At 41.9% G+C, this 15000-nt stretch overlaps 1 protein-coding gene and 1 non-coding gene across 2 annotated transcripts in view; one reads left to right on the forward strand and one right to left on the reverse strand.

Annotated features, from left to right (window-relative positions):
• shroom4 (shroom family member 4) overlaps positions 1–15000 on the reverse strand; it is a 70987-nt gene that overhangs the window by 34071 nt on the left and 21916 nt on the right. The window contains exon 2 of the mRNA XM_069708006.1: positions 9387–9538. Within this exon, the coding sequence (XP_069564107.1) occupies positions 9387–9538 (152 nt within the window). The remainder of the gene's footprint in view (positions 1–9386; positions 9539–15000) is intronic.
• Positions 3442–3534, forward strand: trnar-ucu (transfer RNA arginine (anticodon UCU)). The gene is made up of 2 exons: positions 3442–3478; positions 3499–3534. It is a non-coding gene; the product is annotated as a tRNA-Arg (tRNA).

Here is a 15000-nt window from a genome sequence, read left to right on the forward strand (position 1 = left end):
CTGATGGCTGACGGGATGATCACTTCTGGCCTAAACACGCCTCAGCCGTCAGTATGGGCGAGCAGAAGAATGGACAGGAAACGGCTTGAGAGGCTGAAATCTAAAACGTTTACTAAGCAACACTTTTATAAATAATTGACTATTTCAGTTATTTTTTCGAAGCAAAAGTGACTGAAACTTAACGGTTCCGTCGTTCTCGCTGTGAAGCTTTGCTGATTTACTTAGGTTAATGGATAATGAAAAGGAGAGGCGTCAGCTGTTCGAGAGCTACAACAGATCCAGCAGGTGGCAGCCTGGTCTCAGATGGATCTAACTGATGTGCACTCATTGAGAACACTATCTTCTCAAAATGTATAAAAAAAATAAATTAAAAAAAAGGCGGCTGTGGATAAATCCGGTCGACGACACAATATGACTAACAGCCTGTTTATCTGCAGTGGGGGTAAAAAAAAAAATTTGGGGGGAGGGATTTTCAGAGTATTTCTATGGCATTAACGTCCTCCCCGGAGCACAAACCGAAAGCGTTCGTTTGGAAAATAAAAACAAATCATGGGTGTGAAATGAATTAGGAAGAAAAGTGCCTCCTGCTGATTATCGGCCATGTCAGGAATCGCTTCGTCGCCTCTTCGCTTCGCAGCAGCTGGAGTTTGGAGTTCTCCGTCAGACTTTTTGTTCGTGTAGTTAAAATGCAGATTTCAGAAATTGAGAAAGTGGATCAGCAGCAGACGGAGCAGAATAATTTTTGATATAATTCATGATATCAGCTGATGTCATCATCAGTTGGTTCAGTATATTACAATATATATCTTAAGAAATAAAAAAAAACTCATTTTTCAACAATCGCATTTGCATTTTAACGACGAAAAACAAACGTGTCATGTGGTCTTAACACGAGCAGCTGCACGGTTTGGAAATAATTGAAAAATACAAAATAAAGCTGACTGAAAACGACGCATGCTGCCGTTAACTGTTAACAAAATTAAAAAAAAAAAAAAAAACGTAGATGTTAATTTAGAATTTTCAAATTCAAAACTTTCTGACCAAGAATAAGTAAACAAGATAACGTGTTTTCATTCGGTGTAAAAAGTAAAGTATTGACATTTTAAATCCAGCCCTGCATTAAAAATAAATAAATAAATAAATCAAACTTGCTCCAAAATCCAGAATTGTTGATCAAATATTTAAAGCAGGCGCTAAAGATAGAACATAAAAATGTTTCACAAATGCACAACCTGTTTCTGGTCTCATGTCTGTGAAGAATCTGATGATACAAAAGTTTACAGAACAGAAATCAACTATTTTCCAGTTTGATGGAAGGAAAAATGCATTTTCATTCCTGCCTTGTGTTGTTGTTTTGTGTTGTTGTTTTGTGTTGTTGTAACTCCGTACCGTTAACATGAGTTCATAGAGATGAATCTGCTAAAAGGCTCGTGTTCGTATCTGAGTCAGACTTTGTGTCAAAACGTGTCGACATTTAATTTCACCTAAATACCCCCCCCAAAACAAAAACAAAATCCCACAAGCCTTTTCTGTTTCAGCCACTTTCCCCCCATTTCCATCCTTTCATCTTCCTCGTCCAACCGCCGGCAAAAAAACAAATGTTTGTCTGATGTGGAGGGAAGATGAAAGAGCTTCATCATAAGGTCCCGTTTACGCTGTCAAAACATCAAACCTGATATCGTGCCTCTCTCGTAATTATCATTCTTATTTCCTCGCTCCTGCCGCCACAAAACTCTCCGGCCGACGTCGGGTCGTTTCCCGATTCGCTGAAATCTGACAGGACGTTTCTCTCTCTGTCTTCTTTTGAGGCGTGACGGAATTTGAGAGAAACTCGCCTTCAAAGGGAGGTTTTCCTCGGTTTGTGGAAGCTGACGTGGGTTCGAGGGTGAGCTGAAGGTCCCGACTGGCCGGCCGATAATTGATTAAAGACGATAAACATGAAACGGATCGATACTATAAAGATAAGTCAACGCGTGCACGTCGAGATAGTAGTTTGAAATTAAAAATGTTCCTAAACTGAGACCCGACCCTAAAACAGTTCGAATTTACTTGATTTCTTTTTACTGTTTCTACTGTTGGTCTACCTGCAACACAAAGAGAGAAATGTCCTAACAAAGTGTATTCAACAAGTTCAAAGCCTCGTATGTTTTGCGGTGGAATTAAAATGTTCCAATTCTCCGTTACCATGCAAAGGTGATTATTCTCCATTTTTGGTCTTCAAAAAAAACTTTATTTCTATATATTTCATCTGTAAGGACTCACTTCTAATCGGGGTTTTTTTTTCTCGGTGGAAGCATCACATTTAACACAAGAACGTTTCACTCACAAACTGCGGACAAATTCCTGCTCCTACGGAGGTGGAACATTCTCAAAGTGTGAAGCTCCATGTATTTAGAGAAATTTGGGAATATGAAAGGCCCCTGAGTCATGAAGTGAGGTAGCACTTCATGACTCAGAAGTTTGATCATCCTCCGCCTTTAAGAAAACACGTACTGAGTCTGCAAATTTGAATTTCACGCCACCTTACTGAGTTCTTGGGTGCTGAGTTTTCTTACGTCAACATAAAATCCAATTTATTACATAATTGTAAAATAAAAATTACCTTTTTTTCACCCCCTTCTTTTTAAGGTTTTTATTACTATTATATGAACACAAACACACACAACTGCACACCTGGATCCAAAGAACAGCTTCCTTTTTCTATCAGTAGCTGCAAATAAACTGTTTAGTCTGTTTTGCTGCTTTTCCCTTAAAACACAAACACAAAATTTCACCAACGCATTTGATTCAAGCCGGACAGGAAGTCGGGAAGGGAAACTTGGGAAGAACAGGAAATGATGTGAAAGAATGTCCTCGCACCGAGAAAAATTGGCGCACGCGTACAAACACACACACACACACACACACAAAAATGCAGTACAGTTAGATGTAACAAAGGGCCTGTGAAAACAGGAAGTACTATGGAAGAAACATTTCCAGGTCGAACCAACAAAACATCCCCGACATTCTTTCGCATCCAGAAATATATTGGAGGAAAAAAAAAAAAAAATCATCAACCAACTTAAAAAACACCCCGAAATATGTAACAAGACCAAAATACTCTTTGAAAAAGGAGGGCGGCGAACATAAAGAGAAAAACTGTATCAGAGTTTATAGGAGCTGAAAAAAAAACCTCTTTTGTTTCAGGGTTGTGGGAAAATATGCGTGAATACGTTCCATATTTAATATGCACAACGGACACAACGCCGCAGCAGAGGAAGTTATGCTACTGTAGCTGCATTAGGCGAGTATTTAACGCTAAACTGCACCAACTTCATGAGTTAAAAACAAAAGCAAGTAAGCTCCATTTAGTGATGTCAAGTTATGTGATTAAAATAATAAAGAGCCATGAATGTGGTCGAATATTTAGCCCTATAGGTCATTTTCTTATATTTGTTACGTGGCTCTGTGGCGCAACGGATAGCGCATTGGATTTCTAGCTTAAACACTGAGGAAGTGATTCAAAGGTTGTGGGTTCGAGTCCCACCAGAGTTGGCGTAAGATTTAATAGATGCATATATTGATATATTCCCCACTGTGGGATTAACAAAGTCTAAATCTTTCAAGGGGAACATTTCCGCTGGGGCAGGGAAGTATTTTCAATTGTCGTTCTTTCCTTATTTCTCCCGTTTTTACCGGTGCCCGATTGCAATGCGTTACTCCCGTCAAAAGGTGGCGGCGATGCGCCCAATAGATGTCGACGAACAACATGAGGAGAGAAAAGTAAAAAAGACACGTTGCTACCAGGCTCCGGAGCTCGCTGGTAAAAAAAAAAAAAAACAACCCGCGAGGCTGTGAGAGTAGATGCCGAATAGCCCATCGATAATTGAATTGTTCAATTTTATTCATGTAGCGCCAAATCACAACACGGGTTATTTCACGGCACTTAACACGTTAAAAGTCCTGACAGCAGAACTTTACAGCATTATACAGAGAAACCGGGAAGGCTGTGGCTCAGTCGGTAGACTGGGTTGCACGCTAATCGGAAGGTTGGTGGTTCGATCCCCAGCTCCTCCTGTCCACACGCCGAAGTGTCCTTGAGCAAGACACTGAACCCTAAATTGCTCCAATCATTGTACCATCGGTGTGTTGTAAGTCGCTTTGGATAAAAGTGTCAGCTAAATGTAATGTAATGAGAAACCCAACAATTCCCACACAATTGTTCCGAGCTAAAATATCGAATAGCAATTTCGCTTCGATCGACCCCGTCGCGGCATGAAAAGCACAGGTGGAGCATCAACAGCGGATGCGGTATCCCAGGAGGCGTCTCCAAGCAACCGAGCCCAACAACCAAGCTGTTATCAATCACACCTGTGCTCTTCCTGCTTTGACACAAAAGTCCATTTAAGCCCCGAAGACTGTAACACATGAACTGCAGCGTCCTTAGTTTATGTGTTCCGCTGTCGACGTTCGCCGGCGGACATCTTAATTAGGAGAGCGTAGCGGCTGCGTTGTCCTTCTCGCCCTCGGCTGGCTCGTTAAAACGTTCGTAAAGCGTCGCTCCTGAAATAAATACATTTTTAAAAAAATAACTAAAAGCTGACCCCAAACACTCGGCCGTCTCACCCTCCGCTGAAACGCTGGCCAGCGAATTCCTGCGGTTCACCGAATTTAGCCCGCAGGTCTGGCTCCGTCTCTCAGCAGCGCAGGACGACACAGCAACTCTGAACCGAATGCATTTTCGTTGAAAAGTGCGAACGACGGGTCTGAAGAACGGAGGGAAACAGCTGGCCGGTGAACAGAAGTAAAAGCTGAATAAACCCGAGAGACCGAGAGGAGTTTAAACCTCGTTTTAAAAGTCAACAAACGTGAGAATCCAATTTTTTTTTTTTTTTTTTTTTTTTTTATGTCCTCCGTGTTAAAGCTTTACATCCCAGAGAGTTTAGTTGCACAAAAGCACAATTTTTTTTGTTTGTTTTGTTAAATCCTCGCGTCTGCTCGCCAACTCCACGCTTTTCCTTCCTCGGCGTTTACATCATGTCGTTAAATGTGCGACATTCGGGGGTTTTTTTCCTGCCGGCTCCGTCGGCTGAAAAGATCGTTTATTCAGAGGTGCTGCTGCAGTAAAACACTGTAACGAGGGGGATGGTGGGGGGGGACCCCAGTGAGTAATTTCCTCATGTTTCCAAGACAAACCTATTGAGTGGATAAAAAAAAATAAAAAAAAATACGCAGCTACTCTCCATCTCGGTTTAAGTCGTTTGGGTTTCAATGAATCTTACAATAACATAGGGTGGGGTGGGGGTATGTTTCTACATGTACTGAAATACATGTAGAAACATACATGGCACAGTGAAGAAAGAAGGGGGACAAAAGATGTAATTGTACACACATTTAATAAAGAATATAACGTGGACCTGAGACCTCAGACTGCAGGGAAATCTGATTTTTGTTCGACACTTCAGGGCAGACTGACAATGAGTTTCCAAACTTCATCAACCGATCTGGTTGCCGCGGTAGCGACGTTCAACACCGGTAAACGGTGAAGATACCGGTTTTTTTTTCTCCCCTTCGATACCTGTACTTTTTGAAGTGAACGGAGCGAATGTTTTTGGGTCGTGTTGTGGATGTAGCGTAGGTATTGAAATTTGGCACCGACTGACAAAGCATTCCTCGATACGAGACGTCGCGAACCAATTTGGTCGAGCTCATGAAAGTGGCCCAGTGTGCATCCTGGTAAACAGAAAATGTTTTTTTTCTATTTAAGACGAGATTAGGGTTTGTAAAAAGTTTATATAAGATAATTATGAATGCAACGCTATAAAACTAACAGAAGAACCTGCAGACTTCTGACTTCGAGCTAATCCCTGGTTGTTGCTGAATGAAGGTTAAAAGTGGTACTATTTTTAGTCACCTGCTCATTATGTGCTCAGATTTGGGCCAAAAATGTTTTCTGCCATGGAACCTCCATCACACACCCACACAACACACCACGTCATGCCTTTACACTTTCCCAATGAAGCTAAAATAAGAAACAAGAACGTCTCCGTACCAACAGTCCCCCTGTGTTCTTAAAAGAGGTGGTAACAAGTGTTGGCTTCTGACTAACGGCCCTTTTCCACTGTTAAAACTACACAAGAAGAGCCAAGTCGGCAAATGTGAGCATTTCATCATCCCCGCGCATTGTTTTTTTTGGGGGGAGGTTTGGCAGCAGACCGCTGCAGCACAATCCAGAGGTTTCCTTGTTCCTACAAGTAATGACTAAAAAAATTTTTTTTTTTAAAAACAGGCCGCCGAACGCTGTGACGTGATTGGCAGAGTCGGGTGTCAAAGTGCAACGCGGTTCCCGCCCAACGCCGAGGCCGAGATCGGCAATTAGCGTCGGTGACCTGTCAATCACAGCGGCTTTAATTCACGAGCGGGTGGCCTGGAAGAAGCGCGCTCCTGCCAAGGAAACCGATAATACTTCTTTATGAGTCGCGTGCACGCAAAGTATATAGAAACGGTGATTCACAAAAATGGCGTCTGTACGCAGAATTCTGTTGTTGCGGGTTTCGACCCGAATTTGGTGTTTGGTGTGTCGCTACAGTGAAGGGACGCGCACTGAAAAACATTTCTAATCACTTGACCTTTAATCTGTTATTGAACAGTTAGGATTCAAATAATTCATGTTCAAATTATTATAAATTCAACGCTCTTTAAAAATCAATTCCAAGCATGTGGCCAATTCAAATCCGTGACCACAAACCTGTAACTGTTTGAACTGATTTTATTGGTGCCTTTTTGTATATTCATGTTTTTGATTGCACCCGCTGGGATTGTTTTATCTAACTTATATTTAAGTCTTGTCTACATCTTATTGTTTCAACTAATGAAGAAATGAGAAAATAATGACGGCAATTTAAAAAAAAAAAGCACTTTCTGACATTTTAGAGAGTTAACAATCAAAGAGAACAATCTTCAAGTTGATCTATATTGAGAAAAGGTGTTAAGTGCAGCTATATAAAAAGGAAGTCTGATTTTGCTGTATCGGCAATACTACCTTGCGGATATGTGATACAAACTGCGCTTAAAAGAATAATCTGTTAAGCAAACTGTGTGGACACGCACACGCACACACACACATTGGGGAAAGCCCCTCCAAGTCAGACATGTCGTACATACCAGACGCTGACACACACACACCCCCCCCCACACACACACACACAGTGGATTCAGTAGCATTCCTGAAGCCGTACATCTGTCCGTCCGCCCGGTCAGTCAGTGTGAATGCGAGTTCACCGTCGACGCAATGTGAGTGAAATGCTGTTCTGTGCGTGTCTAACGGCGTTACGCGAAGATCTGACCGGCCGCACGGACGGGGAAGCAGGGAGTTCTGAGCGCCGGGCGGCCGATCCGGTTTCGAGGCGAGAAGGAGACGCGACGCTGCCGAAGCAGCTGTCCGAGGCCGTCGGAGAACGCACAGAGCGCCAGCCGTAACGCAACAGCTTTCGCGCCCCCCGGATTAAGGCCTTAATCGAATTGGGGAATTGCAGGAAGCATCGGCGTCAGCGCGAACACGAGAAGTTGATCGAAACAACAAAAACACACGGGGGGGGGGGGGGGAGTTTTCTTATTCAAAACACACTTTTCGATACATGTGCTGCATTACCACCTTCGGCCACTAAGTGGCGACGGCAGCAGGCGAAGACTTGCGTACGACGAGGTGTACGAAAAACTGCGAGCGCCACTTAAAACTGACGTGATCCAAAAAGTGCGTAAAAGCTTCAGTCCTGCTCTTATTTACGTATTTCATCTCCGGTGTACATTTGAGCGGACTGATCAATAATCATTTGAATCACTTTCACTTCAAAATGATGGGTGGCAAAGAAATCAACATGATTTAACATGCTTTCCCGGAGTCCGCCTCATTTTAGAGTTTTAACGTGAAATCAGATCTCAGATCTGCTGATCAGGTTTCAACCGGCGCTCTTTAATCCGTGTTAAGACGCCAACCGGACTTCAGTTCGCCGAGAGGGAAATGCTCCCGACATTCGTTCTGCTTCCGCAGCCAAAAGACCGGCGACGCTTCGAAAGGTGCAGAGTCGGGGAAAAATATGTTTCTCCTCCTGCGCCAACATCACGGCGTGTAAACTGAGGATTAAAGCAGCTATTTGCAGGTTTTACTGTCCGATCCAATATCATACGCAGCTGACGTCTTTCTTATTTCCCCGCTTTTTTTTTTTTTTTTGCCAGCACCTGCTTGTAATGCGTCCCTCCTGTCAGACGGTGGCTGTAATGCACCTAATATTTCAGGCTGTCGATTAATTTCTTGCATTTCCGCATTTTACGACTGTATTTTATTTCCTATACTGCACTGTAACTTTTATTCTATTTTTTTTTAACTTGTTTAATGCTTTAATGACTGTTTTTAATGTTTTAATCGCTGTTCTTAATTGTTTTTAAATGTCCTTCTCTTTCGCCTTATCGTTGCTTACCATTGCTTTTAATGCTTTGATGTGAAAGCACTTTGAATCGCCTTGTTGTTGAAATGTTGGATCGGCTGGACACATAAACACACAACTATTCACTATTTTGTAAACTTTGGAAGGTGATAACATGATATTGTGTCCACAAAGTGACTAAAAACATCCAAATGATCGCAGTTCTAAAACTTTTTCAAACTTTTACATCAGTTTGCCTTCAAACCAATTCAACTACGTCACAATTTTTCTAAATTAATTTCCATGTTTCAGTTTCAAGCCTTCAAAATTGATGATCCCCAGTTTTTTTTGTTTTTTTGTTTTTTTTTAATTATTTATTTAGTTGCATCCCAATAAATTTAAGAATCGTGAACATTTTTAGCCCAAGAATTGCTCAGGTTTTCTAACTTTTCCCCATTTTTTTTTACCAGTTCCCCTGCTATGAACTACTTGTGCGGTTTATTTCCACCAACAATTGTTTACATAGTGATGTTAAATATAAATGTGTAATTTCACCTAACTATCACAGGACTTCAGCAAATAAAAGTCAAATCTTTCATTTATCTTCTCAGATTGAAATGCTTGTCTGCGAACACGCTGCTCCTCGGCTCATCGTCGTTCATCCGCTTCCTTTCTCGACACCCCCGAGGTCAAAGTTGACTTCCTGTGAAACGCTCTGTATCTTAGAGCGCCGCTTTAATGTGCGTTTGCGTGTCTGGCCAGCGGACTTTCCTGACAGACCGGGAATAGGACCGGTTCACCCTTCCTTCCCTTCCCTTCCCTTCCCTTCCCTTCCCACCGCCGCGAGTCATCGTCACGACAACAAGCGTCGGTGAGAAGAAAACATCCTTTTTCGAAACGTTCGCTTTGAAACCAGGACACTGTTTCGGAGAAAAAAATACCCGCGCGTGCAGATATCTCGCGTTTTTGTTTTGTTTTGTTTACCTTCTGACTGCGAGCTTCAGTATCCTGTACGACCCCTTGATGAGGATGAGGGCTTCCTGTCTGCTGCCGTAGAGGGCCGACCCGTTGATGTTAATGAGTTCATCGCCGACTTTCAGCTTCTTGCAGTGCGCCGCCTTCCCTCCGTCCTCGATCTGGAGACAAGAGACGTGAATCGGGTTGAGATGAAAGAGGAAAAAAGTTGGAAGGCGAACAGGACAACATTCACATTAACAAAAAGGAAGAAAAAAAAACAACTCAAAGTAAAAAAAAGTCACTCGTAGACACGTCCGCGCTGCCAAGACGGCTCCTTTAAAACCCATTTTTGTTAAAACTGTCTCCGTCCCCATGGCAACGCTGCCCCTAAAAGAGCATCTCCAAAACAGCCTCGAGCCAAACATCCCACAGAAACCCATCACATTCCTCTGTAATAGCCTCTGTGTGTGTGTGTGTGTGTGTGTGTGTGTGTGTGTGTGTGTGTGTGTGTGTGTGTGTGTGTGTGTGTGTGTGTGTGTGTGTGTGTGTGTGTGTGTGTGTGTGTGCGTGCGTGTGCGTGTGCGGTGCCTGCGGGTCACCCGGTGGTGAACCCTGTGCTGTTAACGCATCGCTGGGATGTTTCGGGGTGTTTTTAAGGCGGCGGAGAAGTGAAAAATTGCCGAGCGCGCGGCGCAGCGTGTGTGGCGCGGAGTCCGAACTCGGCCATAAATCGCACACTGAAGAGAAGGAAGGATGAAAGAAGGGGGGGGGAAGAAAAGAGAGTGACGGGAACACACAGAGGCTGACCGATGAGACCACCAGCAGGAGAAGAAGCAGGCAAAACGGGGATGAAACATCAGAGGCAGGATCTAAAACAACGCGTGAACTTGTTTCCTTGCTGCGGTTTTATGGCAACATAATAGAAAAGCACCGGAACAACACACTCGCGTACTGTACTTTCCGAATAGACACTGAGCGGCTAAAAGAAGAGATGTAAAACTCTTCACGGTTTACAAGCGTACAAATGTACTTGGCTGCACTGACTGCGCGCTGCCTGCAGTGCATTATGCGCTGTAATTATTATGTATTCTTAACATGCTGACAGAGCAAAATGTTGCTTTGGCATTGAGATTAAAAAATAAAAAAAAAAAAGAGAAGAAAAATCTGAAGTTGCTGCTTTGGGTCTTTTTTTGTTTTTCAAATTCATTGATGAGATATTTCATAATCAAATCAAGGCACATTTGATCAGTCTAATCGTTTCATTATGGATATCATATTTGCAAAGTGATGTATTATCCTGTTTATTTGTATTCAGGGCGGTAATAGCGTTTGTAGAAAAGTACTGGTCGCAGTACTAAAGTGGCTACGTAGAGCCTCACAGAGCCACTAGCATAGCTGTAACTGTAAAACCGAACAGTAAAAGTTAGGTAAAGAAACTGGGTTGTTATAACACACACACACAAAAAAAAAGAAAAATTCATTCACCTCAAATTTTTTAAGTCATGAGTACAAATTTGTAATTCTAAGTTTTCCGTGCTCGACTTCTTCACTTTAGTTAACCTGTTTTCTTTGTGTTTCAAAATATATTTAGCAATTTTGAGTTAAAGTTACTAAATATAATTTATATAATTAGTTTCAAAAAAGATTTTAAGTACACGATCGTGCAGTTTTGACTTGAAATTAATTAAAGTTTTCAATTACTGGGGAGTTTGTATAGTTTTGTTGATATTTCAAAACTTTAGGTTAACGTAAATTAAATACTTAATAATGGACAAAAATGTTTAAGTTATCTTATTTGTTTGTATTTGGTACTGTGAACTCAAAATACATAGTAAAAATAAATCACGAATGTTTCTTTAACTTAAGTTTGTGTCACTTAAAATTCTTAGTAGAAGCCACTTCATATAGAATGTTTCTCTAACTTAAAAAATGGAATCGGTTGACTTTACATTTTCGGTGTAACCGGTTTCAACTATTTTTGAGTTAAATTAACTTGTCGGGTTGTACAGAGTTAGCAAACCAGCTTCCCTTTAAAACAGACAAACAAAGATTTTGAAATGAGTTTAACTAAATTTCTGCGTTTTGCAGATGGTAGAAAATCAGAAGGGAAAGCAGCAAAAAAATGTTCGACACTACAACAACAGCCTTAAAAAAAACATCTAAAACATCTTGTAGGCGGTGATAATGTGCTGTTTGGTAGGTATCTATAATAAGTACAGTGACCAACCTGAAAGAATACTTTGAGAAAAAAAATAGCAAGGGGAATAATCTGTTCTTCTCTCGTATCTCTATGCTGTCCTTTTCTCTTTCTGCTCTCCTCTCACCCCAACCGGTCAAGGCAGATGGCCGCCCACCTCTGAGCCTGGTTCTGTCGGAGGTTTCTTCCTGTTAAGAGGGAGTTTTTCTTCCCTCTGTTGAAGGTTTTTCTCCCTTAAAGAGGAGGGTTTTTTTCCCTCCTAGCTTATGTGGGAATTGTTGAATTGTTGGGTTTCTCTGTATAATATTGTAAAATTCAACTGTAAGGACTTTAATGTGTTAAGTGCCATGAAATAACTTCTGTTGTGATTTGGCCCTATATAAATAAAGTTGAATTGAATTGAATCTACAAAGTGCGTTTCAGAGATTGATTGATTGATACCAGCAGGATCATGCTGAAGTTTAATGGGATTTCGCACTCATTAAATAGCAGGTGAAATCGTATTTTTTCAGGCGTCACCGGGCAAGTTAGGATTTAGTGTTATGAGCCGTCCCATTCACATATCAAACCGAGGTTAATCCCACCGTTAACCCAATATAACGGCTGTTTAAAGATGCTTCAGAGGCTTATAGAAAGGAACAAATTCCAGTGTGAATGCAGTGTGGAAATGGGAGAGCAGATGTGCCCCTCCCCTCCCCTCCCTCCCTCCCCTCCCTCCCCTCCCTCCCCTCCCCTCCCTCCATCCTACATCCATTCACTCTGTGCAGCAGAAATCAAAAGGGAGTGCATGTCATGGAAACACAGGTCCGATTTTACGGTTTTAAGATTTTACAGACACGCGGCGGGGAACTCTTTGCCAAGCGAGCCAACTTAAACATGAATCGAGATCTTTCATATATCAACCTCGCGCTCTCTGCCTCTGCTGTCTCTCGGGCCTAATGCTGGCACGGATTCTCCCTTTCAAAAGGTTATTATTTTAAAAAGCGATCCTGCTGTAATACCACTCCAAACATGGAAAACCAACAAATGCTCAGCCACATTTGAAGTGGGCAGCTTTATCACAACTTTGGGTTTCGATGCCGGTCGGGTTCTGGGTTCCTAAGTTGGATTTAAACCATTTTAAGATCTGGCGAACGATTTGACGCCGCAGTCAAGTTTTTAAGTGTCTGGTTCTGTTCAGGCAAGATTAAGACCTATCTGATCCGCCCTTTTCCTCTTTATTTTTTTAATACATCTTAATCTCCATTCACACAAACGAGTTTGAAAGAGATACTAGAGGTTTGATCACACCCTGAAAAACCTTGACGTTCATTTGTAATTTTCTCTTGTACAAAAATAACTGGGAAGGTTAAAAAAAAAAAAAAACAGTCATCAGGTAAAACGGTTACAGTAAGTGAAGTAGCCTAATGAGAAGTGAAAGGACCTGAAGTGAAGCAAAGTGGTGAGAAGTGACGGGATGAAAGTAACTTGGACGTAAGATGACGGAGATGTGACGAGAAAACCAGTGAAGGCAAAAATAATCAATGATTGCGAGTGAAAGTGACATGAAAGTAAGTAAAGTGGCAAAAAGTGAAGTGACAGGAAGTGACAAGATATTAAATGAGAGAGGATATAGTAACATGAGAAAAGGCTATGGTAAACCTCGTGAGAACAAATGCAGAGACATGAAAGTAAGCAACGAAAAGTAGCAAGAAGTGAAGTGAAGCGAAGTGACGAGAAATTATATAAAAGTAAGGAACAAAAAGTGAAGTGACAGGAAGACACAAGATATTAAATGAGAGGATACAGTAACATAACAAAAGGTGACGGAAAACCTCACAAAAAGAAATGTAGAGATATGAAAGTAAGCAACGAAAAGTAGCAAGAAGAGAAAGGAAGTGAAGCAAAGTGACGATAAGTGATGTCATAGAAAGGAACAAAAAGTGAAGTGACAGGAAGTGACCAGATATTAAATGAGAGAAGACATGCTGGTATGACATGAGAAGAGGCGACGGGAAACCTCGTAAGACGAAATGTAGAGATATGAAAGTAAGCGACGAAAAGTAGCAAGAAGCGAAGTGAAGCGACGAAAATTGACGTAAAAGTAAGAAACAGAAAGTGAAGTGACCTGATGCAATACGTCGTAAAGTGAAGTTACAAAAAGCAAAGTTATATGAAGCCAAATGAGGAGAGGCACAGAGAAAGTGAAGCGACATGAAAGTAAGAAATGTGGCAAAAAAAAAAGTGAGTGACATGAAGCAAAGAGGCGCGAGGCAAAGTGAAGAAAAAGGAACCGATGCATGAAAGCGACGCGAAGCACAGAGGCGTGAGAGTAAGCGACCCAAAGCAAAGGGTAGAAGAACAAGTTGATGTGAGGAAATGTTGTGTGAAAGTAAGCAAAGTGAAGTGACGAGATAACAAAATAACAGAAGTAACACAAAGCGAAGTGATGGGAAGAAACGGAGTGACATGAAAGTAAGTCAGGAAAAAAAGCAAAAAGTAACAAGAAGTGAAGTTACACGAAGGGAAGTGACGTAAAAGTGACGCGAGGTGAAAAGAAGCGAAGGGACGTCCGGTGAAGTGAATCGAAAGGAATCTGAGCATCGGCCATTAGCGGATCTTGAAATAAAAGACGCATACATCCGTTTTGGCTGATATCATTTTGATGGTGTGCCGTCGAGCAAGGCACTGAAGCACAAACAAAAAAAGAGCTGTTGTTCTGGAGGCAAAGTTTACCTTTAAAAACGTGAATTCTCCTCACGTGGCAACGACGGATACAATAATGTACATCACACTGAGCTGTGTTTCTGAGTGTATTGGAGCCACAGAGGACACACACTCACACACACACACACACACACACACACACACACACACACACACACACACACACACACACACACACACACACACACACACACACACACTAAAAGGCCGCCGGGCTGAGTTGAATGCGTTTGACACAGTGTTTATGTTCACTTGTTTCTAATGAGTTTTTCATTATGAAAACAAACCAGAGGCAGAAATGGCTTCAGTGGTGGAATGTTTAACACTGCTTACAATGAGGATCACTGTTCTCACACACACACACACACACACACACACACACACACACACACACACACACACACACACACACACACACACACACACACAGGTTCCCAAAACACAACATGCATGGTGAAGAAACTCAAATACACAGCAATAATATGGCCTCTCATTATCCAGCAATGTAATAAATATAAGACTCCGATGATATAAACAGTGCTGGTGGAAGATTAAACCACACACACACACACACACACACACACACACACACACACACACACACACACACACACACACACACACACACACACACACACACACACACACACACACACACACACACACACACACACACATCAATGCCTGGCTCTCAGTGTGTCTTTAAGCTTGAAATGTAATCTGTCATTTGCCCATGAA

Source organism: Brachyistius frenatus, unplaced genomic scaffold (assembly GCF_029030835.1).
Source record: "Brachyistius frenatus isolate BFR_SWC_R1_liver_20210118 unplaced genomic scaffold, ASM2903083v1 Contig_73, whole genome shotgun sequence".
Classification (NCBI taxonomy): Eukaryota; Metazoa; Chordata; class Actinopteri; family Embiotocidae; genus Brachyistius; species Brachyistius frenatus.